Raw genomic sequence first — 26,148 nt, 5'->3', positions numbered from 1 at the left:
AGACGCATGTCTATTGGCAATAGTGTGGCGTTGACAGTCAGAAAAAAAGTAAACATGCGCGTAACCGTGTCCATGACGTCCAGTAGTATTGCAATGTTGTATTTCTAGTCAAATTTGTATGGATCACATCTCCTTCTAACTTCCTAAAAAGCAAAGCAGGGCGAGTGATGCATCGCCGTGCAGCAAGGGGGATTCGCATGGTCCACCTGGAAACCGGGCGTCGGTCGGGCGATCTGATGTGCAGTCATTTGCCGGTCAGTTCTGGAGCGAAAGGTGTCCGTCAACGAGGCTGTTCCTTGCCATAAATTGTTCAGAGTTTGAGACTTGCAATTTCAACTGGGTTTTGTGTTACTGCGCTGCAGTCTGAATTTGTTCCGCTCATCGCAGCATTCTTAAGAGTCTCCTGCGCGACATCTAATTGGCTTGTTCCATGCATGTAATAGTATCGATCCCTTTGTTGATGGCCCACATAAACTCATGTGATGTATAATTTTTGATTTCGGGGATCGGACAAGCGCATGTACACGTATAAAACAAACGGCCCTCCGGTCTTGTATCCGTTTACTTTTTACTATCGGGTTTCCAAATGTGAGACGCGAATAAAATGCCGGTAAATCGTATAGATACTTAGGTTATACAAAGACACACGATTGATAATATTTGAGAAAATATATGCAAACTGATTTCCTAAGCTAGTGTTCGAAATATACAAAGAGAGAGATATTTGTATCAACAACCAATCATATGCTATCGGTATATATCTCAGATGACAGGAGCATCCGAATCGTGGAAAGAGCCCAACTTGAGCAGCTTCTTTGCGACCAATGCGGCAGAAGGCATCAACGCCACCAGCAGCTGCCTGAGTGGCCTTGGCGTCATTGTCCCACTAGCCACAGCCGTTCTCAATGGTTTCGTAGGGGATAGTAGAAACTAAACAGAACGCGATCGGCACCAATCTCGTTGACCGACATACTTCAGGGTGGCAGTGGAGAAGTGTCCGCTGATAGTGACCTTGATGTTCTGCTTGAAGTAGTCATAGATGGTCTTCTCAGCCATGACACGGCCCTCCTCGTTAGCAATGGGCCTCATGACATCTTCGAACCAGTGGTTGATATATCAGAAGTCGAAGGAAATGTGCTCTCCCTGGTAACGGATGATAATCTTCAGCATCAGGTTCAACCCCGTTCGAGATCAAGTCCAGGGCAGCATCCTGGGAACAAGTCTAGGCAGCAAAGTCTACATACCACAGCACTCTTCCTTAGACGTAGATGCCCCATTCCGAGCGAGCTGCACCGTTGGCAAAGAACAGAGGGGTTCCAATCATGTTCTGGCGCTTGGCTTACAGCTTGTCCAGGATGACATCCGAAGGAGCAGCGGGATGGATGTACAAGTTGACATCGAGCTCGGTGAGGACGTTCCAGAACTCGTCGTAGGCGGGCTTGTCGTAGTAGAGGTAGGTCTAGCCATTGGGACCGGAGGGCTGGAAGTCGGGACAGAGGGCACCGTCAGATCCGAGCTCCTGAACACAGCGACGCAGCTCCTGGTCAGCTTGCTTAGGGTCGTGCATGGACGGACGGCAAACGCGCCCATGCCGTCGCGGTCGTTTCTTGATCTGGTCCGTCGTCCAGTTGTTGGCCTCAGTGGGAGTATTCCCGGCCAGGGCTTTGTCGGAAAGGATACCGGTAACGGGCAGGGATACGATGGTGTAGCCAATGCCATGGGTGTTAAACAGACTGACACGCTCATCGTTTATGTCGAGGATCTGGCGCATGTAGCGAACACGGTCCTCGCGGGCAATGTAAAAGTCAGCTTCGGCGCGCTCAGAGGCTTCCTCGACAACAATCTTGCCCAGGATGTTGAGAGTTGAAGCGGAATGTAGAAGTGTTAATGATTGCTTGGATGATACATTCGACCCCAAGGATGCTGAGGCTTTATATACTTTAGCATCTCCTCTATCCAGGCTCCGTCGGCATACTTCAGTATGCAAAAGACTCAAGACCAATTTTCCGAATCGTCCGCAGTTCATGTGCGGTGTGGATGGGCCAACGAATATCTTGACTGAAACACATTCCAATCAGGGTATGTAGAATCCGAGCTTGCTACAACCTGCCAGGGACAGTTTCTTAAACATGACGGATCCTGATGCCATTGATGCTGTTGAGGCAATGACGAAGCTGTCGGTGCGAGCAGAGTATACATACAGTGGGTCTATGAATTAAACTCGAAGATCTAGAAACAATCAAAAGATGTCGAACCCAGAGCCAATTAAGCTTTCAACTGTGTCCGACTATCGATAAGTGGCGAGCCAGCTGCCGAAAAAGAGCCTGAAGAATCATTTTGGAAGTGAGCTGGTACACTGCCGAAATTTCGGAAGCGGATGTGTCTGGTTTGCCTCGTCGGAGCATGTCACCTTGGAATCTCCAGCACTCTCGTACCGATCAGGTAGCCATTGGCCATAGCTTCTTTCTAGCATTATCAAGATTAGTCCGCATCATGTCGCGAACGACACTCGGTCAAAAGTCCAGAATCGGCTGCCGGAGTGTAAGGCTCGGAAAGTCAAATGCTATGAACAACGAGCAATATGCGGCAATTGTTCGAAGTTCAGCGAATATTGCAGCTTTCCGAATACAACTCCCTACTTGTGAAGCCCAGGAGTATCCTATCAGCAATCAGAAATTGGTGCGGCCAGCTCTGTTCGAAAGCCAAGGCTTAACGCCGGGGAAGGCTCGTCCAAGCATGCTAAAGATAGCCCGGTCTTAACCTTCGATGACATGCGTCTTTTGCACCACTTCACAAACCGTACAAGTGCGATTTTGTCAGATCGCCCAGGAGCTCATAAAGCGTGGCCCACAACGGTCGTCCAGGTTGCATTCGCACATCCCTTTCTCCCTTAGGGCATTCTGGCTCTCGCCGCTCTCCACATGGCTAGTTTGAATACAGGAAAGAAGAAACATCTATCTATTCTTGCTGTTAGTAAGTAGGATGCTGCACTCAAGGACTTTCGACCCCAGCTGGAGAACATCACACCTCAAAACTGCGATGCCACTTTCGCATTCTCCTTCCTTGCAGAATACTACATTCCTGCCTCTGCAGGTACCGTCGTCAATCCCGCTGCCACATTTATGGAGGATGAATTCTTCGATGCCATTGTGGACTGGCTTCGTTCGCACGAAGGGACATCAGACATTTACAAGCGCAAGGGTCACGGGATTCAAAGCGGCCCTGTTGCTCCTCTTCTCTGGAGTGATGTGGAGTGATGTCCTAGGCGAGAGGCGTCAATCACCAACACGGAAAGCGATTATCGGAGATACTAGCACTCACCAACTGCACAGCCTTGCGAGAATATGGAAGACAGACACCGCATCGACAATGAGCGAATTTCATGAGAATCAGGTCAATTCTCGGGTACTAGGAATTCCGGTTGAAGCATTGAGTCTGGTATTGGAGGATTCCAAGACATTCGCCGGTCGGATAGCTGTCAATGAGCTTCTCAATAATCCCCAGCTGCCAAAGGATCACAATCCCCAAAGAGCCGAACGTTCAAATTCCCTTGGGTTTGTGCAGCTTCTTGAGCAATGAGAACCAGCGGAGCTTATCATTTTTGCCCATTTCTCTGTACTATTTCAGAATGCCACCAAGTTCTGGTGGAATGAGTCAATTCCAGCGAAAATCGTAAAAGATGTCGCGGCGATGCTGCCCCGGGAGTACCACAGGTGGATCGAATGATCAATACATGAAATATTGGGCGCTGACTGTTATGCAACGTGAAAAGTAACATTTATAATGACTATGAACATGTGACAACTTGGCTTGCAAAGTCTGCATGTACTTTCAGTTCCAGCCCACTCCTGTTCTACAAGAACTATCTCGGGAGATCCCGCTAAAGTTCCCCAGGGATGAGGCGCAGTTGAAGATCCATATTTAGTCAATGTTCCCGAAAAATAATTGACTACCCTATGAGAGATATCAGTCTTCTGTGTCATGGATCTATTCAGCTCGGATATCGCGCTTGCAGACATTTGATTGAGGATCACTACTGTATTTATTTTCGTAGGAACTATTAAATCTTAGGTTGGACCGCCTTGCAGATCAACGCTCCTCCAATCACATACGCTCGGCTTCATATCCACTATGGAATTTGACATGTCACTTAGTTTGCTTCTGCTCGAGGCGCGAAGATCATGGAACTATTGCAATCGTGCATACTTGAAATCAACTCGGTATCACATCAAAATAAAATCGGCAATCAAGTTGAGAACCGGGTTACACCAATCTCGCTTATGTGACCCTGTTGCGGTCAACATGCATACAATGGCGTTGCGACTTACACCGAACCATTTGTATTTTCTGGAGGTACTGTTCCACAAGAGGCTCTTGTCAGGTTTTGAGTTGGTGCGCAGAAGGCCTCCAAGACAGAAGGGAGGGATTCGTTAGGATCTGCATTCCAAACACAACTGCCATCGATCTTGGACGGCGCTTCGAGGTAATCCCTTGCATACTGCCCTCATTCTTCCTTGCTTATCGGCCAACCCTCCAGCCCAGCAATGATATTTGCGGGCCAAGACCCATGACGATGCAGCCCTGTCTTCGGCTGACAGCGTTATCATACCCCAGGGGGCTTGGGTTTGCAGTGTGACCGCTCACCGACAAGGTCTAAATATTGCTCCTGTCGGTGCAGCAGCCAGCCTTTAATACATCATCCACGTATCTATGCGGATGGCCCGTCGACAGGCCATGCCTACCAGCCGAAATTGTCGAGCAATGCTCCCCACCTGAAGGGTTATACACACTTGATTATTTGTTCTCCTCGGGAAACCCACACATGGCAGATTCGCATCTGATATTCTGGACAATTTGAGGTCTTGATACAGGGCGGGTGTCGCTCTATCCGTTAGGATGGGGAATGTGTCGCCCACTCCACACCAGCTTCTCACAGAAGCTATCATCTTTTGGGCCATCGGTCTTGTTATTTATATTGGCAGGATGTGAGTCACGAATACGCATGATCTATAATTGAGGCAAGTCTAACATTTCCAAGTGCAGCTCGAATCATTGCCAATGGATCAATCAAACGTCTATTTGGTACGTTTTACGGTCTCTATACCCTAGGCACTTACTGATGTACTCCCCAAATAGTGGACGATTATGTGATGACAGCAACCTTTGTAAGTGGCCACCAAACTAATCGAATCGCTTTTTACTGACCAAGGGGTCCCTGAAGGCGATCTATACCACCCTTCTAGTGCTCATACAGATATCGGCGCGCTATGCAACAAACCTCATGGACCCGAAGGACTACAGCGAGGTGTTGGCGGACCCAAAACAGGTCAGTGATAGGATATACGGAAGCAAGGTCGTCATTGGGTTGGAGCAGTGCATGTTGTTCTCCACCTGGGGAGTGAAGACATGCATGCTCATGCTCTACTGGCGAATTACACAAAACCTGCGATCAAACCTCTACATCAAGATCCTCGCGGTCTATACGGCAGTGGGATTCGTGGTTATCATGGTCACCTACTATGCAGTATACTGCCGACCCTTTTCGCAATACTGGGCTATGCCGGTGGACAATATGCAGTGCGCCACATACCAGCGCTACTCGATTACACAGGCGGTCTTCAATATCTCCTCGGACGCCGTGATGTTCGCCATCCCAATCCCCCTCCTCATCAAAGCACAACTCAAACGCCGCAGAAAGTTCGTCCTGATTGGTGTCATGAGTCTGGGCTTGTTCACTATCATTGCCGCAATCCTGAACAAATTCTTCAACTTTGCCTCTCCGCTCACAACAACCTATCAAATCTGGTACATCCGTGAAGCAAGTACCGCGATCTACGTGGCCAATCTAATGTGCTGGTGGCCTCTCCTACGGAAGCTCTTCGGCCTCAAAGCTTTCCAGTACAACAGCAACCGGGGCCAGCGGCCCGGAAACCAAAACAATAAAAACAAAGATAGCAACGGCTACGACACATCCAATGGCTCGCAGTCCCGTCCATCATTCACTTTCCCCAAGTCATGGAGGCCGCCTTGTCGCCGGGGTATCAAGAACGCAACACCTGTTCCACAGGGCGTTGGTCAGCGCTCGAGTACGGATCCAATCAACCGATCCAATACATCCAATACCGAATTCACTGATGACGTGCACCGTATTGAGGGTGTTCCTTTGGGGAACTGGAACAAAAATGACAATATTCCCATGACTCAGGCTTTGGACAAGCCATCCTCGAAGCGAGATAACTTCGCAGATGATTTTATGCATTCTGAAAGCGAGTATGATTCTCAGTTCGATCCCAAGCGGCATGCACGGTCGCCCTGTTGATGTTTTCTTTTATCTCGACTGCTATATTTGTATATTCTAGGCGCGACAGTACTATCCCTACCTCTGGTGATTTCTCTTGTCTTGACGATTTCATTGCGATATTTTGTCTTGTATACCCGGGGCGCATTTAAGTTTCTGAAACTCATGTTATGTTTGCGGAAGAGAAGGGGTGGGACGAATTTGCAAGAGTTTCTTTCTAATTTTGGGACTTCAATTTTATATCAGGCCAATGACATGAACCAAGCGAGGAATTATGTTGCAATGCTTTAACCGTATCATAAAGAAATCTCCAAAATAAGCATATAAATAGAAATATACCCTGAAATTTACCCAACCATGGAATACGCCGATATTTTTGCACCAAAAAGTGTACTAGCTTGCCGGGGTGGAAAATATTTACCTGCACTTTCAATTTTGGCTGGGCCAGCGCACATAATTGGTGATAATAGTTGAGGAAACATGGATATAGGTAGATAAACAGTCGACATATACTGTGCATGTAATATAGAAGTAATTTATTATACGGATAAGTTATCCCAGATTTCACCTACCCATGGTTTACGCCGATCATTTCGATATGTACCCATTTTCTGTGTGAGCATACTCCCTAAGGAACTCCTGCTTACCAAACTTGGTATTCACCAGCTACGATGGTCTAGTGGTTAGGATTTTCGTGTTAGTTATTATCTTCCCCTCTGCTTCCTGCACGTAAGCTTATTTCTCAGTTCCCATTTCTCCCATTATGGTTACAACGGAAGACCCGGGTTCGAACCCCGGTCGTAGCAAGCTTGCTTTCCTTTTTTTTTTTTTGTTTCGCAGTTTCAATTTTTGGTATTTTCTTTTTAATTGTTTTCCGTTACGGACCGGAATATAGTATCTGGTTTCCAAAAACTAGGACGAATGAAGAGCTTTCTTTGTTAAGTACGTTACTCTTTAGAACATTCTTTCAGCAGGTAAGGTCTCAGGCCAATACATACGTAAATGTGGGGAGAAATGGCGTCAACATTGTTTTTTTCCCTCATGTTCACCCTTAACATGTACTATTCGGAGGTCCGTTGACCATCTAACCTAATTAGGCAAAGCGTCGCGATTGTATCGGAGGTTGGGCGATGCCCGGATGAATAATGAATAAGTTAATGAATGACACTCTCATGTTGCACGCCTTTTCTCATCTCTTGTCGATCCGAATATTGCGCCAAGAACAAAACAGCAAAACAACCCTGTACTCACCGACCGGTGTCACCACATCATAGTCTCGGCTCGCGTGACAACCTCCCAGACCGGGATCGGGGTTGATGGGGTCTACTCCGCAAACACAACCCGTGGGCCAAGGCCTTGCGACGAGAGAAGACGAACCTCTTCTTTCTCAGGATATCTCCGATCTGTCGAGTACCGAGGGTGACAGTGATTCCGAGAGCGCCGATACCGCCATCTTCGATGGCGACTCACTTCGCACGAGGAGATTAGGTGCTGCGCCGTTGACAATCAATGGCCGACGGCTATTATCCGATGAAAATGATGACGACGGCCCTGACAGCATGTCTGGACAAGCAGAGCACCAGGAAAAGCCGGTGACTTGGAGCTCGCTGCCGAAGAAAGGCCAACTTGCAATTTTGACATTTGCTCGATTGTCGGAGCCCTTGACTCAGACTTCTCTGCAAGCATATATGTTCTATCAGCTCAAATCTTTCGATCCTTCCCTACCAGACTCGGAAATCACTGTGCAGGCTGGTATTCTCCAAGGTAGCTTCACAGCTGCGCAATTTCTCACTGCTGTTTGGTGGGGCCGGCTCGCTGATGCTGAATGGATGGGAAGGAAAAGAGTTCTTTTGATTGGACTGCTGGGCACTTGTATATCTTGCCTGGGATTCGGATTTTCTCGGTCGTTTGCTTCTGCCATGGTCTTTCGGACACTTGGTGGAGTATTAAACAGTAATATTGGCGTGATGAGAACTTTAATTGCGGAGATCATTGTTGAGAAGAAGTGAGTCGATATTCTTTCACAAGTTGTAGCCAGGAGCTGACAATTCAGGTTTCAATCTCGAGCATTCCTGCTCCTCCCCATGTGCTTCAACATTGGTGTCATCATTGGTCCAATCCTCGGCGGCTCCTTGGCCGACCCTGTCCACAGCTTTCCGCAGTTATTCGGGCCTGATTCGGTCTTTGGTGGCAAGGAAGGTGTCTGGTGGATGCAGCGCTGGCCTTATGCGTTGCCCAATGTGCTGAGTGCAATCTTCATCTTTGCATCAGTACTCGCGGTCTTCCTTGGCCTCGATGAAGTGAGCATATCACCGTCCATGAGATTACCCGGTCTCTTACTAACAATCATCAGACACACGAAATCGCACGATACAGAAAAGACTGGGGCCGCAGACTAGGAAAGCGAATCCAGCGAGCTCTGACCCGACCAAGCAAGTACCACCGTCCATTACCACGTGCCCGGAACGATGGCTCTGTCTATCTCGACGACAACGCTGAGACCTGGTCGGTACCATCAAGTCCTGCCCGATCACGCATCCAAACCAGAGCACACAAACGCCCAGGCTTCCGACAGATTTGGACACGCAATGTTCTCTTGACCCTGCTGGCTCACTTCCTCCTTGCCTTCCACACGAGTGCTTTCGGCTCCATGACGTTCGTCTTCCTTCCCACGCCCCGGGCCCCAGAGGACTCCCGCAGAGGACTTTTCCACTTCAACGGTGGACTGGGACTCCCGTCTTCCCGCGTTGGACTTGCTACAGCCATCATCGGCTTCGTTGGTCTGCCGCTGCAGATCTTCCTCTATCCGAAAATACAGACAAAACTCGGGACAATGGCCTCGGCCCGTCTGTTCATGCCATTCTCGCCCCTATCATACATCTTGATGCCATTCCTCGTGATTCTTCCGCGCATACCATGGATTGTATGGCCTTGCTTTACTTTGGTCGTTAGCTTCCAGGTCATCTCGCGGACATTCATCTTGCCTGCTGCCATTATTCTTGTCAATAACTGTGTCACGGATCCATCTGTCTTGGGCACTGTTCATGGCGTGGCGCAGAGTATCTCCAGTGCGGCCCGCACCCTAGGTCCATTCTTAGGTGGTTGTGGTCTTGGCCTAGGCCTTGAGAACAATATGATTGGGGGTGTTTGGTGGGCGTTGGCTGTTGAGGCGCTGATTGGATGGGCTGTTTTCTACACCATTTACGAGGGTAAGGGAATTGAACGAAAGAAGGAAGTGGAGGAAGATGAAGAATGATCTGTAGATCTGTACATATTCAAATACCCGAATATACATCTAGAGCTAATTTATATAATTTGACATTGACTTTATTACGCACGATCATTAGTTATTCGTTCATTTTGAAAGAGAATATCACGGGCGACCGGACAAAAACGAAGACGCCTAGCATGCATACATCATAACGCCTATCAATCTGCCTTGTTCCATCTTGAAAGTCATATAATGATAAGGAAATTTCCACGAAAAGATCGTATCGGTCTGGGCCAGGTACCATCACCCAGACAGATGCTCATGTCCGAACACAAGGCGAAATAAACGCCGTCATGGCTTTCACAGCATCACCATCATGAGCCCTCAACAGCTCCGTAGCCTTGGTCTTAGTCAATTCCAGCTGATCCACCTAATGTGAAACGAACCATCAGTAACCAAGTAGATATCAGCAACTTCCCGTGGCGGACATACCAACAGCGCAACATCAGCCGCAGCAACCTTAACGACCTGCTTCTTCACAACGCCATCAACCTTCCGTGCCTGTGCCGTCCCCTTCTTGCCAGCATCGTGTCCATCCGCTATCTCCAAACGACTCATGGCCTTTCCCAGAGCCTCCTGATTGGCAGTGTTCACCTTAGCAGAGGCGGTTTCCGTGCTGATTTCATTTGTGTTGAGGGAGGAGAGGGCGGCGGCGGCTTTGCGGTCTTCGGCATTTGCAGGGAGAGGTTGCTCGACGGCGTCTGGGTCAGCTGTTGCTGATGGGATGGGATCTGACATTGTGGATTTCTTTGAACTAGTGGTGAGCAGTGGTTGTTGAACAGTAAAATGGAAGAAGAGATAAGTAGATGTCGGGTCCTTTAACAACTGTGTACATGTACGTCATTGGTTCCCGGCAGAATGTTCCATGCCGCCTTTAGATGGCGAAATATAGAAGAGCGCATGAAACGTGATCACATTGTTTTTGTCAGTTCTGTATGCTAATTTCTAAAGCTGATATTAACATGAACGATGATGTAACTGCATGGGGAACATGTAAACTACCTCGTCCCTCGCATACAACCGACTACTACTCATGTTTGATGGCTTTTAGTATTGCTACAAGATTAACGTGTTCCAGCTCAAAGATTTGTATTATGGTGCAGATATTGCCTGGCCTGACTGAGCTTGTAGATACATTTCGGGATCAAAATTTCACGCAGCCCTTCTCACAAAGGAAATCTGGGGGAGAGCAGAAGCGGCAAGCGACTGAACTTCCTAGTTACCACCATGGTGATCACCCTGGACGACAACACCGAGCAACTCGTCATCAGCCTCATCATCATTGTTCTGGTTCTTCTGCTTCTTGGCAGGAGTGCGAGGAGGGCGCCCGGCCTTGCGCTTGACCGGCGAGTTGATGGGAGTGAAGCCACCCTTAGTAGGGGAAGGCTGTTCCTTGTCCTGCTTTCGCAGGGCATTGAGACGGTACTGAATGCCACGCTTGTTAAACTCTGTTTGCCATATTTGTATTAGCGTGATCAGATCATGGTGCGAGAGCGGAATACATACCGGGGCCCATGCCGGCAGCAAGCTGTTCAGTGTCAAGGACGAAATTCGCGTCTTTCAGCTGGTCGAGGACCAGCAGCAAAAGCTGATATGTGTAAGACATGCTGTATTATCTGAGTGAAAGGGACAGACGTACCTGGGCATCAGCCTCAGCTGTCCAGACCACTTTAGGCATCTTGAAGTTTCGTTGGGATGGGTTCGCGGTGGGACGAAATGATTCGGTGGAGGGGAAAAGGAAGGAAGGAAGTGAAAGTGAGATCAGGGGGCGGTTTATTTGTGAGACTGCAAGCTCACGTTTGCTGATAGCTCGACAATTGCTTGCCCGGATGTGCTTCAACAAAACAGATGTCCGGTACACTACCGTCTCTTGCCGAAGATATCGACTTGACATTAGACGAGTCCGGGTTTATTCGTCACCATTCTCGCTTTTCATTTTCACTTCTGAAATCCGTAGAGACCTTTTGCGTCTTTCGGGTGTGATTTTGAGGATGTTCTAAAAGACCTAAGCCTTCGAGTGCCGCGTCTAACAACCGTCCGCAGTATTTCAATAGCTAGCTAATAGCTATCAATATTATTACCGGTACTAACATGTAACAAGCTATGGTAGAGAAACTTCTACCTCGAATGATACTATTTCAAGGCATATTTACAAGGGGATAGTGCTCAAAAGTACCCTACGTTCAAGTACTGATACGGTGAGGTTGCCGGTGGCCACTTTCGAGGAGACCCTCAAGAGGCTGGTAGAATGAATACTCAAAAGGCTCGTCAGTATTCAACGGTACCCCAAGCCAGATTTATTGTATATTGCGTTGTGTCTATGTTCATTCAATGTTCAATGAGTTTTCATGTCAGTATGTGCATGATCCCTACGAATCAACTTATTCCTGCACAGGGAAACCATATCCAACCATCATTGCAGGCTCGTCAACATTGTGGTGTTGGTAGCTATAATCAGAAGCGGTCAGCTAGATAATAAACGGAAAACCAGGGGTCCATTACCTGAGGACACCAACAGCTCCAGGGTCAAGCATCAAGGAAAGAGGGAATTCCATGGGATACCCAAGCCAACGCTTGGTAAAGGCACGAAGAAGATGACCATGGGCAACAAGGAGAACATCAGAAGGGTTCTCTCCGTGCATGTTGTCCTTCTGAATGGAACGGATCTCCTGAATGAGATTATCAATGCGGTCTGTGACCTGCTGCGCGGATCTGAACGAGACAGTCAGATATTTGTCAACTGCGACGGGATGAACGTGAACGACTTACTCTCCGTTCTCACAGCCATCACGCCAGATATCCCAAGGCTTCTCCGCATCCAGACCATGCTCCTTTCTCAAGGCACGGATATCCTTAGTCAACATGCCTTCGTACAAACCATAATCCCACTCAGCAAGTCTACCAGTCACGGAGATCTTGTTTTCATCTTTCAGGGTCTTCTGATCGGCGTCATCAAAAGCAATCTCAAAGGTCTGCATTGCACGCCTGCGTGGACTGATGTAGACGTGGGCAAGGTTGGCTGGGTCAATCAATTTGCCCGAACCAACAATGATCTTGCCGGATGCGAGAACCTGGTTTTCCCCATCTTTGGTGAGCTCAAGCTCGGTGACACCGGTGTAGCGACCATTCTTGGACCACTCGGTTTGGCCTGTGACTGGTTAGATAATAGTGGATATTACTGCATTACTGGAACATACCATGTCGGTAGAGGAAGACGCGGGGGGTGCCAGCGTCTTTGTCGGGCATTTTGAAATGGTACGTCTAATATGCAATGCCAATAGAGCAGTGAGAAGAATGCGGGATGAGGTGGGGGCAAAAAAAAAGGAACGAAATTCCACGCTTAGCTTTCACCGGTAATCGCCCCGGGTACTAGCTCCATAGGACCCAATCATTGAGACGAATAGCATCACCTGCCCTTGGCTTATAACTGAATATTCACCTGAATATTCAACTAATGACCCTCCGCGGGGTTAAAATTCTTATCGCTCTTATCACAATTCTCTCTCCTACACTTGACCTCAAGCATATAATAACCCCAGAATATTCCGCAAACATCGATTGTTTTTCTAGAAATAACTGGGTCTAGATCTTCCATAAAACACCCCTCTGGTTCGCTCACGGGACGGCGCAGCCATTGTTGCCCGCCCGGAGGACCTTGGAATTGGCCGACCTACTTTTTTCTTGGCAAATATTTTAGGAAACATGCCTAAATGTAGACAGTGTCACCTCCAGAGGTCTGAAATGACGTGGAATAGCGCTAAAACCACTGGGGTTGAAGGATTAGCCGCTGAGACACGAATCTATAGAATCTTTACTGCTCTCAAGTGGTCGCCATTACAGGTTCCATAATACAATTGAAGTTGAAATACGCCAATGGTGATTCATAGCTATTATTTCACAATAATCCAATGACAATATCACCATACAGGTCCGCCTCCAGATCCAGCCTCACCTTAGCATGCAGATCCAAGTGAATCCTGATATTCAAACTTCCATCATCCTTCTTCTCCACCTCGCCCTTGTCTTTCTTATTCCTCTTGTCAAGCTCACGTGCAGCGGAAGGTCCTATCAACTGGCCTTCTCCCTGGGCCAGTGTCTGAGGATCGACAAGGCTCTCAATGGGATCGGTGACACTGCTTGCAGTCGAGTCGTCTGAGTTCTGACGGTTTCGCCGGTTCCCTTTGGCGGCTGCGGGTGCGGTACTATTACACCCATCGAATTTGGGGTTAGCCTTTGTGACTAGTAGAGGTGGGTTCTGTTGGAAGTAGAGGAATAACAGGAGAGTGTAGAGTGTGAGCTGAGATTTAATGTACCTCAATGCGGGGATAGGGTCGCCCATCTTTGTACTCGTAATATGTCCGTAGGAGAAGGCTTCAATATAAAATAGGTGTACTGGAAATCATCGCAAACTAGACGAAGATGGCTGAGTTTCCGGCCCTATTTATGTCATTCAAGGTGCCGGGATTTCCGACGAGAAGGTTAGACGTCAAAAGTACGAAGTGTATATTCTGTCAAATCGCTGTTTTGTATTGTATCAATGCAGTCATACAATCTATAGTTGCCACGCCTTGGTGGAGAATGATTCTTCTCTAGAGGTGTTAAGGTTGGTTCCCGGGGTGGCCAACGATGGTTCCCTCGGTTTCCGAAATTCTAAGTATCAACGAGCGAGCCGCATGCGGAAGTTGCTTTTCATTCCAATTACATTTACAGGAAGCAATTTTGTTCTACCAGTCCTCGGAGGTCTAAATAAGCATTGAGTGACATCACCTGGCACGGCAAAACCCTAGGATTGTCCCAAGGAAGTTGAAATCATCCCATTTGGTTTTAACCACCCACAGATTAAGGAACACCGAAACTGCGTATTCATCAATTTCACAAAAAATTCGCTTCCTCCAGTCCTAGGTCAAAATGGTGTTTGGAATTGTCATGATGGCGGCAATGGTGCCGACCATGATTGGCGTCAATGAGGCGACTAAAGGCACCAGGGATCATGAAGAACAGCGGCGGAAAAATGCGCGGGCACAGCGATCCCATCTTCTGGTTCAATGTCCATCCTATGAGGGGCCACTGCATCAGAGAATGGCAGTCCACAACGCACAAGTGTACTTGGGTGCAGATGGCAAAGTAGGTCACCCCATTTGATTCAATACAAAGCCTTCGTCTTAACCAGTTTAATTCCAGGTCTATATCACCAAGTCAAACTGTCCACAGCTTTCACTCTTTAATGGCGGATTCTATCCACACCCCGACTTTCCACCTGATAACACGGCAGGGTTTGTTACCATCTCAGGTGAAACACCTCCGACTCTGCGTTGGCTTTACGTTGATTCAGAGACTCATGAGGTGCGTTGGGGTGGTCGACAAGAAAGCCAGGGGCATGTCTGCGGCCCTTTTGACTGGACAAAAGATGAAGCACGGGTCACACTGGAGGGTTGGGAAGGTTGGCTGGCGGTGCGGCTTCCGCGCGACGAAATGTATGCGAAGGAGTTAGGCATGGAAGACACCAAAGGGCTTTGGAGGCTTTACTTTGATCAGAATGACGATGGGGCTGATCTCCTCCCAAACGCTGAAGTTCTAGAAGTCACGCTCAATAGAACTATGGCCGAGTCCTGATTTGAGCCTTGGAATATTACTGAACATCCATATAGCTGCACGAAATTTGATTACTACTCTCTGATCTCTTTTCCATAGACTGCACATAATACATATCAAGAGGAACAGGGGAAAGGCGGGAACTAGAGCTCGAAGAAGCTAGCATATACCATGTCTCAGGCTGTATCAGGATTGATACAAAGAATATGAAAAGTCTCTTGATACAACTTAGGTCATTTGTGACGGGTGCTATTCGATGTCACGCTGGGAATTATGGTGGACAGAACAGCGAACACGGTTGTCCAGGATTGTGAACGGAACGGCTGCCAGAGCCAGGGAAGTCAAGCAAGACACCAGATTGGAATATTGACACGCGGGATCTTGAATTAGAAGTTGGATATATAAATTGATTTATTTACACACATGAGTAGTCAGAACGACATGATTTGTAAAGGCAGTGATGCTCAGAGTACCAATCCAAAATATTAACAGGGGCATGGGTAGGAAAATCTGACGGTTCTACTTTACAGAGCAAGGCCAAGAGCCAGAACACCAGCTGCACCGGCGACACCCATGGCAACACCACCGGTAGGAGCAGGAGCACCGCCAGTAGACTGCGAAGGGGAGGCTGAGGCTGAAGCAGAGCTAGAGCTGGCGTCGGAAGAAGAGGCAGAGCCGGAAGTGGTACTGGCGGAGGAGGAACTCGAAGCAGTCTGGCTGGCAGTGTTGCTAGCAGCCACTGCGCTGGAGCCAGTCACAGAGGCACTACCAGCGGCAGTCTGGGAAGCGCTGCTAACAGCGGTCTCAGAGATGCTGGCGGCAGTGGCTGAAGCTTCGGTAACCGTATCATAGAAGTTGGAGGTGGCCCAGGCCTTGACGCTGCTAGGAAGCTCGTTATACCAAGCTGGGTAGGTACCAGCTGCGGCGGCGCTGATAATAGCGGAGCGAGATGCCGGGTTCAGGATATCGTCATAGAACGAAGATGGGATGGCGGTTGCCAGAACTGTCAGGATGGAGCTGGGCACATCGGCAAGGCCGTAGTAGCTGTCATCATAATCGTCGGAAGTCTCGTAGCTCGACGATGTACCGGTGGCATCTGGTGCAGGGGCAGCCAGAGCTGTGGCGGCGAGGAACAGAGGAATGAGCACCTTGTACTGCATGATGTGAGAATAGGAGTATGTGAAGTTGAAGATTAACGTTAACTAGAAAAAGAAAGAAAAGCCCAGATTAAATAACGCAGCACTGTAAGCACAAGGGACTATTTTGGGGCTCTTTTCACGTAGGGTCCGGCCCACGTTCGGCCCCTGCTAGCGCCAAAGAAGCAAACTCAAACGAGCACACTACTGTTAGTTTAGAGACATGTCCAATCGTATCTTCGTCTCCTACGGGGCTACCTGTAATTTGCCAAAGGCTCCTGCAGGGTTGCCTGATCGGAAATAGATTGGCCCGCCACATTAGACACTGAAAACGTTATGCCTCGGATTCATTTATCTTCTGTTGGAGTGGAAATTAGAAGCCCCTTTTCTCGGCTCCGTGGTCCCGATCTCGATAGCGCCCTTTCCCAATTTTAGCTTGGAGATTTATCGTCTCTACGGGGCCCCCAATTAACTTAATGTTCGGTCGGTCGACTCCACTAGGCCCAGGGCTTCAGTCTTGGGAGTCTGCTGATTTCCCTTCAGTTCTATCATTTTTTTGGCCATCTAAACATTCTTTTCAATGCAGTTTAAAATTCAGTAGCCAATTGGTAGGGAATGCATTGATGGCAGTTGATACAGCGTTCCTCTATGGCCTTACAATCAGGAACCTGTTCTATAAACATGAGCTGTTTTCGCCTGTCGTTGCTAGCGCCAATTCTTCATGCCTGTTCACATGTCAAATCACACATTCTCCCTCAACTACGCCCTAAGGTTCCACTTCTACCTTCAACTGAAGACTGAAATATCTATATAATAATCTAAGCCTAGAGCCAGTCCAATAGCATCAAGTAATATATGTTTACAAGTTAATTTCCGAAAAAGGAAGGTCTTCGAATTGACCTGCGACGATAGAAAAACTTAAACTTCGTATGTTAACACAGTGATCGCAAGACAGTGATTCGATCAATGTAGACACTCGCATTATAGACAGGAATGTCCTAGAAGAACAAACTAGGCGGTCAAAGGTCTGTGGCTCGTCTTCTGTAGAGTAAATGCGGAGTTCCTATACCATGTACAGAGAATGGACATGCTCGCGTATGTGCGTATGCGCACGAAGGCCATTCAAGAATATCATGTATGCAAGACACTCAATCTGAGTGAGGGTCAAGGACTGAAGAGTCATATGTAGTCAAGTCTAGGTGGAGATGCGGGTCGACTAGATCAGAGCGATCTAAGAGCTGGACGGCGCCTTCATGTGTGGCGTTCCCAGGAAAATAACTAAGTACATTTACTACACTAAGGTGAGGAGCGGGACAATAGATCAATGCATTAAGACAGCCTTATAAGTATACAGATCCGTCTTCATCCAGCAACTTCTCCAGCGAAGTAGGCAAGCCGGAGATGAGTATCGCAGCCAAGCAAGCTCCGAGCTAAATGGACGACATCATATAGTCGTCCGAGAGACAAGCCCTATATTGGGTCTTAGACTTGTCGCCTTTTCCTAGTGATATCACTCAATCAAAATACTAAGGGGTTGCGTCAATGCAGCTATCGTATGTCTCTAATTTATGGTCACAGGTGAATTGCTAATTTTTTGTGGCTAGGAAGGAGAGTGAAGGTAGATCTGCCTAAGATTCTGGACTTTCCTATGACTGTGATCCTTAATATCATCCAAAGGACTAGTGACGCAGGAGTTTTATAGTAGAAAGACCTTACATCCGTCGAAGAAACATGGATCTGTCCAAGTGAATTATTGAACCATTCCCCTGGTTTGTATGTGTAATTCACATTCAATGCTCTGATTTACATAATATGTAGCTAAATCAGTAGCTAGCAATCCTTGGGTAACATGGTAAAATAAATATAACCCTCGCAATTTATTGCTGTGGGGACACCTAACCTTCCAGGCATCAAATGAGTCATCTCCGTGAATAAGCGCACGTGAACGCACGTGGATATCACGTTACCTTACACATTAGCTGTTAAAATGGGTTTGAGATCTTTCTTAGATTTTTATTCCCTGATTCGACACTCTGTTTGTAACTGCGATTGATCCTGGCTTGATTATCTGACGATCAGAGGAAGCACCTCTTCTCCATAATAATCCCCACTCTTTCACCCCCACCTTTCGGGGCTACTCACCGCCATGACTGAATGGAGCCCTAGTTGTAAGAGAAACTCATCCATTCTTCGTCGGATCAGTCTGATCAGTCTGGTTTTACTGACTGCTCCTAGCGTGGACCCAAAAGCCCATCAAGCAAGATGTCATCTATGAGGATCGCCAAGGGTTGAAAGACTCGCTGGAGAAGCTGCAGAAGCTACCTCCCCTTGTAACAACACGAGAAGTAGGTTAATGATTCTGGTTGGCATTGGGACAAGATCTGACCACAGTTTCAGATCATTCAACTTAAGGACAACCTGCGAAATGTCGCTTTGGGCAAAGCATTTGTTTTGCAAGGTGGTACGTTGTTCAACGACAGCAACACCATCAAACATAAGACTAATCATGTCGCTTAGGTGACTGTGCGGAGCTATTCGACTACTGTAACCAAGACATGATCGAAGCCAAGGTCAAGCTTCTGTTGCAAATGAGCTTGGTCCTGATTTGGGGTATGTCCCAATCCCTGCAAAGTACAAAACACCGACTGATCCATATATAGGTGCCAATAAACCTGTTATTCGTATTGCCCGCATTGCAGGTCAATTTGCCAAGTACATGATCCGCATATCCGGTAGCCATTACAAGGCTAACGCAACCCAGGCCGCGCTCAAGCTCAACAGAAGTAGTCAACGGAGTGGAAATGCCCTCCTTCCGCGGTGACAACATCAACGGATTTGATGCCAATCCCCAGTCCCGCCAACCAGACCCATCGCGTCTGGTCTCAGCCTACTTCCACTCAGCGGCAACATTAAACTACCTTCGCGCCTCCCTTTCATCTGGTCTAGCAGACCTGCACTCCCCTCTAGACTGGGGTCTGGGACACGTAATCACACCCTCAATCAAAGAGAAGTACGAACTTACAGTGAACGCCGTCAAAGATGCCCTCCGCTTCATGCGGACCGTAGGAATCGACAAGGATCGCGGCGTGGAAACAGCAGACATCTTCACCAGTCATGAAGGTCTCTCACTCGAATACGAGCAAAGCCTAACCCGACTTCTTCGACACCCACCATCCACAACTACAGCTAACCCGACCCATGCCGACTCCGGGTACTATGCAACATCCAGCCATTTCCTCTGGATTGGCGACCGAACACGCCAACTCGACGGCGCACACGTCGAGTTCTTCCGTGGAATCGCCAACCCCATCGGAATCAAGATCGGGCCTAGCATGGCCTCGGACGAGCTAGTGAACTTGCTCAATGTCGTCAACCCGGAGCGCGAGATCGGTAAGGTCACTTTGATCTCGCGGTATGGTGCTTCTAAAATTGCAAACTTCTTGCCTGGGCATATCGCCGCTGTGCAGGCTTCTGGCCATATCCCTGTCTGGCAGTGTGATCCCATGCACGGCAATACGCAGAGTACGCCGTCTGGGGTGAAGACGCGTCATTTCACGGATATCTTGTCTGAGTTGCGTCAAGCGCTGGAGATTCATCGGGCTGCTGGGTCGTTCTTGGGTGGTATGCATCTTGAGTTAACTGGTGAGGCTGTTACAGAGTGTGTCGGTGGTGCGGCTGGGTTGACCGAGGATGGTCTCGGGGAGCGGTATACTACTTTCTGTGATCCGCGACTGAATGAGAAGCAAGCTTTGGAGCTGGCTTTCTTGGTTGCCGGCTTCTATCGCGAGGAGTCTGAGTGTTGATTTCGCCTAGCTGGAGTGACGCATGGTTAGGGTAATTTCGGGATTCTTGAGCAAGTGTGTTGGATAAAAGTAAACATGTATTTTCGGCAAATTATCAGGTTAGGGTGAGAACCAACACATTTCATTTCTGATCAAATAGAGAAATTGAAAAAGTCAACGATATTCGAATCTAATTGATTTGAGCGGCATACAAAGCCAAATCTGAAGAGACGCATGGGACAATGTCAAAAACGCCCCGACCTAACCACCAGAAACCAAACACCGAAAAAAGGTAGTCCCCATATGTACAGTGACTATAGAAATTTACAAAAAGTAGAGCTGGTATAGTGCCATCACCGACGAAGCGGGCTAGCGACAGTAGGTTTGTGAACAAGACTCTTGCGACGAGCAGCTTCCATGCGGAAACGTTGCTTGCGTCTGGGATCATCATCTTCCTCGTCTTCCAGGATGTTGGACGCCTTGGCGCCAGGGAACAAGCCGCGGTTACTCTGCTTTGGAGGGCAAGATTGCTGGACGAGTTTGGAACGGTTGGAGAGGAAATATGGAGTAGCGGGGGACATGCCAATGGCATCGAGATTGGCAAAGTTGTAGCCTGGAGTAGCGGGGAATTGGTAGTTATCAGTCGAAGATTGCCGTGTGGGGGTTGACGGGGCATCTTGCTGGTGGGTCGGGGGAGTGATCTTGCGGAAACCATCGACGGCGCCCTGGTCAGCACCGCTGCGACGTCCACTGGCAGATGGTGCGGGAGACTCGGAGATGCGCACGAGTGTACCGTTGACGTTGCTCAAGGCACGGGGCTCCATGCTCTTACGACGCTTAGCGCCTCCACGCGGGATAATGGAGCTGTCAACTGCGTAGGGTGTCTCATCGAGCCACTGGTTTTCGCGTTCACAACTGAAGATGACACTTTAGAATAATGCTGACAAATGTAAATAAAATATCGACTTACTCAAGAACCCAGCCAACTCCAACACACTTTACGAGGCCTGATGCCTTCTTCACTTTCTCCAAAGTCCGCAGGCCACCATCCTTATATACCACATGGGTGATCCCAACCTTCGAGTCCTTCGGCTCTGCGCTATCAACGGGGGAAAGACTGGAAATCGGGTTCCAAGACCAAGACTTCACACACCGGGCTCCCATCTGCTGCAAGAGCTCCACAAAGATACCAGATGCATCCTCGCCCTCGGTAGTGTGGACATCCACATGCACAACTGCGCCATGCAGAGCTTGCTGACTAGCGCTCATGCTTCGACGGGCCTTCTTAGCAGGGCTTTGGGTTGCAACATGTTCACTTGACGAAGCAATGACTGCTGGTTTCCCACTGCTGCGTCGAGAAGTACTGGAGCGGCGTTTTGGTGAAGGACTTCTGTTGGCCCTTGAATGCCTGCGAGTAGGAAATAGAATTGGTACATTCTCTTCCGGGGGCATGAAGGTTGGCTTCCGAGCTCGAGGGGAGGAACGAGTGGGAGACATGTTTGACAGTGACAAGCCTCTCTTCCGGGGCAGTTTAAAAGGTGATACCTCTCCTTCAGCTTTCAAAGGCACCTTGGACACTGTGTGGACAGTGCGCATTTCTTCTGGCTGGACCTTCATTGGGGTGGCAGGCAGAATGTTAGAATCGCAGTTCTCCTTGTCCTCTTCAGGGTGTTCTTGCTCCTGGAACTGGGGTTCCACAGCAGGCATATGCTCTTTCAGTGGAGTCCGTTCCTGATCATCGACTTCCAATATGTCCATGTCAGGATCTTCAAATATCTCCATGCCTTTGCTCGGGGATTGGATCAATTCATTGTCTTCATAAATTGCTGATGGCCGCGGAGTCTGATCTTGCTCAGGGCTTACATAGATACCCTCACTTTGGGGCTGGAGAGGCATCTCGACAAACAGAGACGGGGTTGCCAAAGGGCTCTTCGACAGATCAGGGTACGAGACAGCACCGGACTGCACTGGAGTTTCCGTGTTGGTGCGGTCCAAGGGTCCTACTAGGGAGAAGACTCCCCGGCGGCGAGGGCGGAGGGACCTCGTTTGAGAGGGGGTATTAGTCTCCCAGCGGTCGAACTTCTGTGCCAGGGGTGTGAAGCCCACGCCAGCGTCGAAGGGTGATTGGTGTTGATCAACAACACTCGGTGTATTGAAGAGACTGGGCGCCATTAGCGTAGGGCTGTCAGCCCGGATGCTTGGAGATGGCCCACTTATCTCGCCCAAGAACATGGCAGCGTTGGCATTCTCGGCGCGAGGAGTGGGAGTATCGTTCCCTATGTTGTCCGGGCGATCCGCAGTCGGAGGAGTAAATGAACCGACAGTGGACATCGACCCTGGTGAAGGCGTCGCATACATCCTTTGAAGGGGACTTCCAATGTTGTTGCCTTCGCTGACATCAGAGGGTGATGCGGGCTCAGGGGTGACCGTTTCGAGTGTAAAAGGTCGGATAGGGGAGTATTCAGTATTCCCAGCCTGAGGCTCCTGGCCAGTAGATTGTTCCTCTTCTTCGGAATTGTAGACGATACTATACGCATCCTCTTCCTCTTGTACGTCGAGAGTGTCAGACTCCTCGGTGTGCGCCAAATCCAACATTGGCTTAGAAGGTGAAGCAGCTTCATCGGAGAACTTTTCTACTCTTCTTCTTTGGGTTTGCACTGATTCTGAAGCCGAGTCTGGAGATCCGGGGCCAACGAGGTCTTGGTTCTCTTCTTCGTCCGTCTGATATTCTGGCGCTGATTCCTCTTCGTCCAGATACCTCTCATCCTCCAGGGCAATATCTGAAACCTGCATTTCTTCATTGTGGAAGTCATACGTGTCCATTTCTGCATCTTCCATAGCATCAAAGCAAACGGTGTCTGCCTCTTCGTACTCAAAAGGAACCTGCGCTTGAAGGTCCTCATCCTGTTCAGAGCCCGAGTCTTGCTCAATGTCTTGATCATACAAGTCCCTGGCTGCCAGTTCCGCCTCCTCCAGAGCGTCGAAGCAAATCGTTTCGGGTTCTTCGAACTCATAATTGACCTGCTCTTGGGGGTGCTCGGTCTCTTCAGAGCCTGAGGGTTCTTCAATCACCATCTCGGTAGAAACATGGTCAACCTCATCTTGATCTGTCTCTTCGGCTTGCTTAGATCCTAGCTTGTCTGCTTGGAGAGGGGATTCTGAAGGAGTTTTCTCGAAAGACAGCTCAATACCAAAGATATCCCGGGCCACGTCTTCAACCATTTCAGAATCCTTGTCAACAGCAGTCTGATCCTGCTCTTCGGCCCTCGGCGAATATTTAGGGGTGGTTCGCTCGAGTTCCAGCGGCTTGGAAGGGGTACCTTTCTCGGGGGTAGCGGGTGACTTGATCACTGAGGCACGAGTAGAGAATATCGAGCTCTTCAATGGAGAAGCCATTCTCTTTGCTGGGCTCTGGACCAAGGGGGTTCTAGCTGGAACTGCTGGGGTGGAGGCCTTGAACGACGATTGCGAGAAAGAAGCACCCAAATGGCCTTTCTTTGGTGAGCTTTTGAGGGGAGAAGTATGGCCTGGGGTGAATTCGGGTGCCCCAGTTGGGTTTGCTAGGTCCCGGAAAAGGGAGTCCCCTTTCTGAGTATCTCGCAGGGAGAATTTGAATGGGGACGATGTTGGTGGTGGTCGTCTAGCGGGGCTAGACATGAATATTGAATCACTGAAATCGACGGCCTTACCGGCCGGAAGGGCGAGATGGCCATTGTCAGCAACTTTGTTCTGGTTGCGATTTGGCGTAAAGTTGATTTTCCTGACTGGAGAGCTGAGGCCGGTGCCTTCTGATGCGTGTTTGGGTGTCGGTAATTTCGGTTCGCCGTTTTCATCAACAAGGCTGGAAGCCTTCTTGGGGGTGAAATTGATTCTCCGTACAGGGGAGCTAAGTCCGGTCGTTTCCAGCCCATGCTTGACAGGTGAATGCACAACCAGTTTGACTGGACTCTTGATGTTATCTTTGAGCGTGTTCAACTCATCCTCCTCTCCATCGGAGCTTGTGTATGCTGACAGGGTATTGGCCATCTGTTTTGTCTTCTTGGGAGACAGTGGTTTAGTTGCGGCTTTCTTGGGTCCAGCCGGCTTCCGTCCACGTGTAGCAGTTGTCGCAGGCTTACGGACTGGGGTAGCCCTAAGGCCGCTCTTCTCGGTGCCCATGCCCTTGGTGGCCACCTTTTTGCGATCAGCCGCAGGAGGCGTAGGGGCACTTGTCTCTTCCGCTTCGGATTCAGACATATCTTGAAAACTGACCGTCTTCTTCTTGGCGGGTCCACGAAGCAAATTTGAACGCATAGTAGTAGAGTTTGTCGCAATCTTGATCTGATTCGGCTTTTTCTCATCGGTATCTTCAGTTGTGCCTCGTGTCCTCCTGCTCGATGCTGCCGTCTCACGGGTCGCCGAGGCCTTGGATGTTGTTCCGGCTCTAGGTCGACCCCTGGGTTTAGGCGCAGTTTCTGGCTTCACGGCAGGGGCTTCTGTCACAGGCTGATTCTTTCTCGGTCTGCCGGGTCGTTTCTTGGGTACCTCAATTTGTCGCCCCGTCTCATCGTCGTCTGCTTTGTCGGCAGTTGGCTCTTGAGTGATGGGCTCTGACGTTGCCTTCTTGCTGCGTGGCGCCGCCTTGGATTTGGCCGCTGGGCGGCCAGGGGGGCGTCCCCGAGGTTTCGCCGGTTTAGCGGCAATGAAACCCAGTTCATCCTCTGTATCATCTGAATCGAAGTTCGTTGGCGTGGTGGCGGTTCGTGTGGCCAATGTAGCCTTTCGGATAGTCTTCTTTGCGTCGGCTGCAGCTGTTGACTTGGTGGAGGTTCGTCCTGCTCGGTTGGCGGGGGATGGGGGAATCACTGCGGCACGCGCCATGATGATATTGTTGCGCGTAGTATGTTTTGGGTGATCGCAGTTAGTGTTGACACGCGACACTCATGGCGGGTTGGGTCTGTGGGAATGAGATGTCGATCCGGACTTTCGTAATGTCGCAGGTGCCGATGTTGTCGAATTAATCGCATGAGAGAAGAAGCAAGGCAAAGCAAATAATCCACTGTGGAGGTGGCCGTTCTGAATTGCTTGTTGTGGCGTTGTTTCTATAGCAACTGGCACGTGATAATAAACATCAGTAGCTGTGATCCCTAGGGCTTGGCAGGGCGGCGGGCTGTGAAAACGCACTTTAATTTCAATAAACGGGGGCTTGCAAAGTCTGGGGAAAAGCTGCTAGGTAAACATGGTATACACAAAATATCTGCATTTGGTTCTTGATCCCAAACGACAGGGTTGCCATTTCATATGTAGTAGTCTACTATTTGCGTTTGACCATGGTTATAGCGACGCCAAAAAACCGTGACCTGATTGCAAGTATAAAACTGCCAATGCGTAAAAAAACTGAGACTACTTAGCTAGTTAGATTCCTTGGTTTATTTTCTCTCTCCTTCATTTATCTAAAAGTGACGCTTGAAGCATCTCTCTATTCAGGTGGCTCCTTAGAAATGGCTTCTACACGTCGTACCCGACCAAGTCCTCATGTTCCAAACTATGCTATTTACCAGCGACGAAGAAATAAATTGTTTCCTCAAATTTTGACAGAAGTGCGATTGCCTTCGGCTCACCGGGAGGAAGTAATTGTGAGAGATATACTCCGGCAAAGCCGTTCTGAGGATCTACCCACTAAACCAACGTATTAGTGTATGTTCAAGACTTGAATGGGAGAAAACCTCTTACCCAGTTGCAGTTTGCCACACCCCACCACGTCAGCAAATGCGTACCTCGTCGTCGTCCAACTACTGACTGCAAATTAACCAGACCGCCAAGTCCAAAGTTGATTGGTGTCGTGAATGGAACAGAGTTCAAGATACTGTTCCTGTAAGATGGAGGGCAGTTTCTTAGATTGCCAAGCCCAATTGTGTGTTGCAGTTGTGGCGTGGACATTAAATCGACCATCTCTTCACCTAGGATTCTGCAATCCTTTTGCAATATGGCGTTGTGTACTTTCAGCAAATCAGTGGCACTTGCATACAGCCCTCCACCACCAGTGTTCTTCAACAGGTTGGGGCCGCATGCTGTAATGGGCCTTCTTTA

The 26,148-nt window shown here is 48.9% G+C and overlaps 12 protein-coding genes across 12 annotated transcripts; 6 read left to right on the top strand and 6 right to left on the bottom strand.

Annotated features, from left to right (window-relative positions):
* Nucleotides 1-766: 766 nt before the first annotated feature.
* On the top strand, nucleotides 767-1,867 carry N7446_002114 (uncharacterized protein; the record flags this gene model as incomplete). The annotated part of the gene is made up of 3 exons (XM_058510863.1): nucleotides 767-913; nucleotides 979-1,146; nucleotides 1,346-1,867. The coding sequence occupies 3 exons, from the start codon at nucleotides 767-769 to the stop codon at nucleotides 1,865-1,867; spliced, it is 837 nt and encodes a 278-aa protein (XP_058376399.1).
* A 1,054-nt stretch (nucleotides 1,868-2,921) lies between these two features.
* On the top strand, nucleotides 2,922-3,257 carry N7446_002113 (uncharacterized protein; the record flags this gene model as incomplete). The annotated part of the gene is given in 2 exon segments (XM_058510862.1): nucleotides 2,922-2,969; nucleotides 2,982-3,257. 2 exon segments carry the CDS (start codon nucleotides 2,922-2,924, stop codon nucleotides 3,255-3,257), a joined length of 324 nt encoding a protein of 107 aa, XP_058376398.1.
* A 1,639-nt stretch (nucleotides 3,258-4,896) lies between these two features.
* N7446_002112 (uncharacterized protein) lies at nucleotides 4,897-6,319 on the top strand (the record flags this gene model as incomplete). The annotated part of the gene is made up of 4 exons (XM_058510861.1): nucleotides 4,897-4,985; nucleotides 5,039-5,082; nucleotides 5,137-5,165; nucleotides 5,222-6,319. 4 exons carry the CDS (start codon nucleotides 4,897-4,899, stop codon nucleotides 6,317-6,319), a joined length of 1,260 nt encoding a protein of 419 aa, XP_058376397.1.
* Nucleotides 6,320-7,457: 1,138 nt separating this feature from the next.
* N7446_002111 (putative MFS multidrug transporter) lies at nucleotides 7,458-9,554 on the top strand (the record flags this gene model as incomplete). Its single annotated transcript, XM_058510860.1, has 3 exons — nucleotides 7,458-8,303; nucleotides 8,352-8,598; nucleotides 8,652-9,554. The coding sequence occupies exons 1-3, from the start codon at nucleotides 7,615-7,617 to the stop codon at nucleotides 9,552-9,554; spliced, it is 1,839 nt and encodes a 612-aa protein (XP_058376396.1). The 5' UTR covers nucleotides 7,458-7,614.
* Nucleotides 9,555-9,828: 274 nt separating this feature from the next.
* On the bottom strand, nucleotides 9,829-10,307 carry N7446_002110 (uncharacterized protein; the record flags this gene model as incomplete). Its single annotated transcript, XM_058510859.1, has 2 exons — nucleotides 9,829-9,939; nucleotides 10,002-10,307. 2 exons carry the CDS (start codon nucleotides 10,305-10,307, stop codon nucleotides 9,829-9,831), a joined length of 417 nt encoding a protein of 138 aa, XP_058376395.1.
* A 477-nt stretch (nucleotides 10,308-10,784) lies between these two features.
* N7446_002109 (uncharacterized protein) lies at nucleotides 10,785-11,247 on the bottom strand (the record flags this gene model as incomplete). The annotated part of the gene is made up of 3 exons (XM_058510858.1): nucleotides 10,785-11,017; nucleotides 11,076-11,157; nucleotides 11,209-11,247. The coding sequence occupies 3 exons, from the start codon at nucleotides 11,245-11,247 to the stop codon at nucleotides 10,785-10,787; spliced, it is 354 nt and encodes a 117-aa protein (XP_058376394.1).
* Nucleotides 11,248-11,950: 703 nt separating this feature from the next.
* N7446_002108 (uncharacterized protein) lies at nucleotides 11,951-12,815 on the bottom strand (the record flags this gene model as incomplete). The annotated part of the gene is made up of 4 exons (XM_058510857.1): nucleotides 11,951-12,017; nucleotides 12,072-12,281; nucleotides 12,339-12,717; nucleotides 12,767-12,815. 4 exons carry the CDS (start codon nucleotides 12,813-12,815, stop codon nucleotides 11,951-11,953), a joined length of 705 nt encoding a protein of 234 aa, XP_058376393.1.
* A 649-nt stretch (nucleotides 12,816-13,464) lies between these two features.
* Nucleotides 13,465-13,908, bottom strand: N7446_002107 (uncharacterized protein; the record flags this gene model as incomplete). Its single annotated transcript, XM_058510856.1, has 1 exon — nucleotides 13,465-13,908. The coding sequence occupies one exon, from the start codon at nucleotides 13,906-13,908 to the stop codon at nucleotides 13,465-13,467; it is 444 nt and encodes a 147-aa protein (XP_058376392.1).
* A 569-nt stretch (nucleotides 13,909-14,477) lies between these two features.
* Nucleotides 14,478-15,182, top strand: N7446_002106 (uncharacterized protein; the record flags this gene model as incomplete). The annotated part of the gene is made up of 2 exons (XM_058510855.1): nucleotides 14,478-14,693; nucleotides 14,751-15,182. 2 exons carry the CDS (start codon nucleotides 14,478-14,480, stop codon nucleotides 15,180-15,182), a joined length of 648 nt encoding a protein of 215 aa, XP_058376391.1.
* Nucleotides 15,183-15,685: 503 nt separating this feature from the next.
* N7446_002105 (uncharacterized protein) lies at nucleotides 15,686-16,321 on the bottom strand (the record flags this gene model as incomplete). Its single annotated transcript, XM_058510854.1, has 1 exon — nucleotides 15,686-16,321. The coding sequence occupies one exon, from the start codon at nucleotides 16,319-16,321 to the stop codon at nucleotides 15,686-15,688; it is 636 nt and encodes a 211-aa protein (XP_058376390.1).
* A 2,122-nt stretch (nucleotides 16,322-18,443) lies between these two features.
* On the top strand, nucleotides 18,444-20,100 carry N7446_002104 (3-deoxy-7-phosphoheptulonate synthase class II; the record flags this gene model as incomplete). Its single annotated transcript, XM_058510853.1, has 6 exons — nucleotides 18,444-18,465; nucleotides 18,533-18,642; nucleotides 18,695-18,758; nucleotides 18,815-18,907; nucleotides 18,958-19,009; nucleotides 19,059-20,100. The coding sequence occupies 6 exons, from the start codon at nucleotides 18,444-18,446 to the stop codon at nucleotides 20,098-20,100; spliced, it is 1,383 nt and encodes a 460-aa protein (XP_058376389.1).
* Nucleotides 20,101-20,432: 332 nt separating this feature from the next.
* On the bottom strand, nucleotides 20,433-24,939 carry N7446_002103 (uncharacterized protein; the record flags this gene model as incomplete). Its single annotated transcript, XM_058510852.1, has 2 exons — nucleotides 20,433-20,994; nucleotides 21,050-24,939. The coding sequence occupies 2 exons, from the start codon at nucleotides 24,937-24,939 to the stop codon at nucleotides 20,433-20,435; spliced, it is 4,452 nt and encodes a 1,483-aa protein (XP_058376388.1).
* Between the last annotated feature and the right edge of the window lie 1,209 nt (nucleotides 24,940-26,148).

The sequence above is a fragment of the Penicillium canescens genome (assembly GCF_028828765.1).
Source record: "Penicillium canescens strain IBT 15451 chromosome Unknown utg000002l_segment0_segment0, whole genome shotgun sequence".
Taxonomy (NCBI): Eukaryota; Fungi; Ascomycota; class Eurotiomycetes; order Eurotiales; family Aspergillaceae; genus Penicillium; species Penicillium canescens.
Note: the sequence above shows the minus strand (reverse complement) of the source record. Positions and strands in the feature narration are given on the sequence as shown.